At 43.9% G+C, this 3,207-nt stretch overlaps 1 protein-coding gene across 1 annotated transcript in view; it reads left to right on the forward strand.

Annotated features, from left to right (window-relative positions):
* FAM129A (family with sequence similarity 129 member A) overlaps window positions 1-3,207 on the forward strand; it is a 105,249-nt gene that overhangs the window by 83,248 nt on the left and 18,794 nt on the right. Inside the window, exons 9-10 of the mRNA XM_015569928.1 lie at window positions 3-53; window positions 2,768-2,955. Coding sequence (XP_015425414.1) covers window positions 3-53; window positions 2,768-2,955 — 239 coding nt within the window. The remainder of the gene's footprint in view (window positions 1-2; window positions 54-2,767; window positions 2,956-3,207) is intronic.

Raw genomic sequence — 3,207 nt, forward strand, 5'->3', positions numbered from 1 at the left:
AGACATGGATCAGATCGTCAACTCAAAGAACTTCCTAACTGGGAAGATCAAAGGTCAGTGGACATTATCCACGTTCCTACCAAGGAAATAAGCTGTGCATTGCGGGTTGCATCGCACCCGCATTGCATCCTGACCGGGAATCAAACCGTGACTTCCTCGTTCATAGGTTAACGCTCAACCACTGAGCCACACCAGCTGGGTGCAAGTCATTTTTAGAAACCATAGATTGTTTTATATTTGAATAGTTAGAAGTCATGGTTTCAGAGGAGAATTAAAACAAGGGGATGGGGAAGAAGTGGTAAGGGTTGTAAATAGGAGCCTGCTTAGAGGTGCTGTTAAGGGCCTGGCCCTCCCCATGGAAACTTCAGTGAAACCAGCAGGAGGAAACTTGGCGTCTTGCCTCGTGGGAGGCGGAGGGGGCTGTGTATTCTGATACCACCTGCACCTCTCCTGTTGGGGCATTTCTTGGCTTATGACCCATGTTCATGATCATTCTGAAATTTCCATGACATGTATTATATGTCTTCTCTCAAAGTTAATTGATAAAGAAATCATTATTCTCCTAGCAGACAAAGTTGCATTTGGGTATCAAGCAAGTCATTTTTATTTTATTTTTTGAAATATATTTGCATTGATTTCAGAGAGGAAGAGAGAGGGGGACAGAGAGAGAGAGACATTAATGATGAGGGAGAATCATTGATCAGCTGCCTCCTGTGTGATCAAGTGTGCCCCTACTGGTGATCAAGTCCACAACTCAGGCATGTGCCCTGACCGGGAATCAAACCGTGACTTCCTGGTTCATAGGTTGACGCTCAACCACTGAGCCACACCAGCTGGGTGCAAGTCATTTTTAGAAATCATAGATTGTTTTATATTTGAATCATGCCATTGGGGTGAAAGTTCTTTTCCCCCTAGTAATTCTATGACCTGCTTAATATTTCATATCCCAAATATTTACAAGTTATACATAATATTAATAGTATTGGTCATCTTAGATTCTCAGAAAAAGAGGCAGTATGACCCTCCATACTTCTGTGAACTAGTTCTGAGAATTGAAATAAGAGTGTGACCATTATTGGCACATAACCTGCAAGCAAGTTATGTGCCAATAAGAAATAGACTTGAAGTTCTGTTTCTGCATATTAGGACGTGACCTTGGTCAAGCCATCTCATATATTCAGGCCTCTATTTTTCCATATGTAAAATGGAGGATTGGCCATTCAGATGAGTGTGTACTTCCCTCTTCAGTTCCGTGATGTAATGACAAGGCCATGTGACTTACCTAGCTCCTCAGAGCTAGCGTTCCAGTCTATGGAGCGAGTTCAGGCCTCTTCCAGCTCAGGTTTCCTTCACGGGATCGCTGATTCCAACCTGGCCAAACATGAGAATTACCTTAGCCCCCTGGTCGGCAAACTGCGGCTCGCGAGCGCGCGACCGCACATGGTATTTTGTGGAAGAGCCACACTCAAGGGCCAAAGAGCCGCATGTGGCTCACGAGCCGCAGTTTGCTGACCACTGCCTTAGCCCTTAGCAACAACAACAAATAATAATAATAGTACAGATCTTCATGGCCCAGCCAGACTTCCTAAAGCAGAATGGTTACTATGCTCTTCCTCGTCTAAATCAAAGGGCAGCCTTTGCCTCTGGGAAGTGAGAGCATGGTTATAGTTTTTCCATCTTTCTTCCTTTCCTTCTTTCCTTTCTTTCCTTCCTTTCTTTCTTTCTATTTTTAAGTATATTTTTATTGATTTCAGAGAGGAAGAGGGAGAGAGAGATAGAAACATCAATAATGAGAGAGAATTACTAATCCATTGCCTCCTGCATACCCCTCACTGGGGATCGAGCCCACAATCCGGGCATGTGCCCTGACCGGAAATCAATTGTGACCTCCTGGTTCATAGGCCAATGCTCAACCACTGAACCACACCGGCTGGGTTTCCCATCCCTCTTGGATTTTCTGTGCTCTCTACATTTTTGTCACTGCATACGTTGTACTTGATTATCAGAACAAAAAAATAATGCTTTTTTAAAAATTGGGGGTGGGAATGGGATGTGGGGGGGGGACAAACTGAAAGGAATTTATTTCCATTTGCCCTAGAAAGGACTGTACTTGAGTTTTTAAAAGTCTCTGGAGAAGGCAAGAGGGGAATTGAATTATATTATATTGATTGACTCTTAGAGAAATTAATTAAAACTATAAATTGTTGTACACCTGAAACTAATATAATGTTATATGTCATACGTCAATTTTTAACAAACCTTAATAAATTTTGATTTTAGAAGGAAACTATGTATACATGGGTGGGCAAAAGTAGGTGTACAGTTGTGAGTGTGAGAAACACAGTTTGTTTTGTATTATTATTATTTACTCTTGCATTATGTATTTTTCCATATGAACAACTGTACACCTACTTTTGCCCACCCCTGTATATAATGACAATGATTGACGATGTCTGGCATATTCTTTTTTGTATTAGACACTGCATGCTTATCCTAGGGACCGAGCAGAAAAACGCATTTCATCCCAGGGCAGAGGAAAGCTTGGGGGAGGGGAGACATTCTGTCTGTTTCCATTTGCAAACCACCTAATGGTTTTCTATTCTGGTGAATGCGGCCCAGGCCTCGCTGTGCTGGTCTGTCCTGCCTGTGAGCTTGCTTTGGCGGTTCAATGGCTCTATGGGGCAACCATCCAGCCCTGGCCTGGGTCGAGTGCCTTTGAATCCACTTTCGCCCTAAGTCTCGGTTTCCTGGATATTTCCTACCGCAGCGATGGTGGCCCAGCCCGCGGAGAAAAGCTGTGCGGAGAGCGTGCAGCCATTCCTGGCGTCCATTCTGGAGGAGCTCATGGGCCCGGTGAGCTCAGGATTCAGTGAAGTGCGCTCACTCTTTGAAAAAGAAGTGGATGAGCTTAGCCAGAACTTCCAGACCGGCAAAGACAATGCCCAGCTGAAGGAGGTAGGATGGGAAGCCACGGAGTTCCGAGTGGGGCTGCCTCTTCCCTGGGGCTTTATCTGCCTTCATCTAGTCCAGTGGTTCTCAACCTTCCTCATGCCACGACCCTTTAATACAGCTCCTCATGTTGTGGTGACCCCCAACCATAAAATTATTTTCGTTGCTACTTCATAACTGTAATGTTGCTACTGTTATGAATCGTCATGTAAATATCTGATATGCAGGATGTATTTTCATTGTTACAAATTGAACATA

Source organism: Myotis davidii, unplaced genomic scaffold (genome assembly GCF_000327345.1).
Source record: "Myotis davidii unplaced genomic scaffold, ASM32734v1 scaffold362, whole genome shotgun sequence".
Lineage (NCBI taxonomy): Eukaryota > Metazoa > Chordata > Mammalia > Chiroptera > Vespertilionidae > Myotis > Myotis davidii.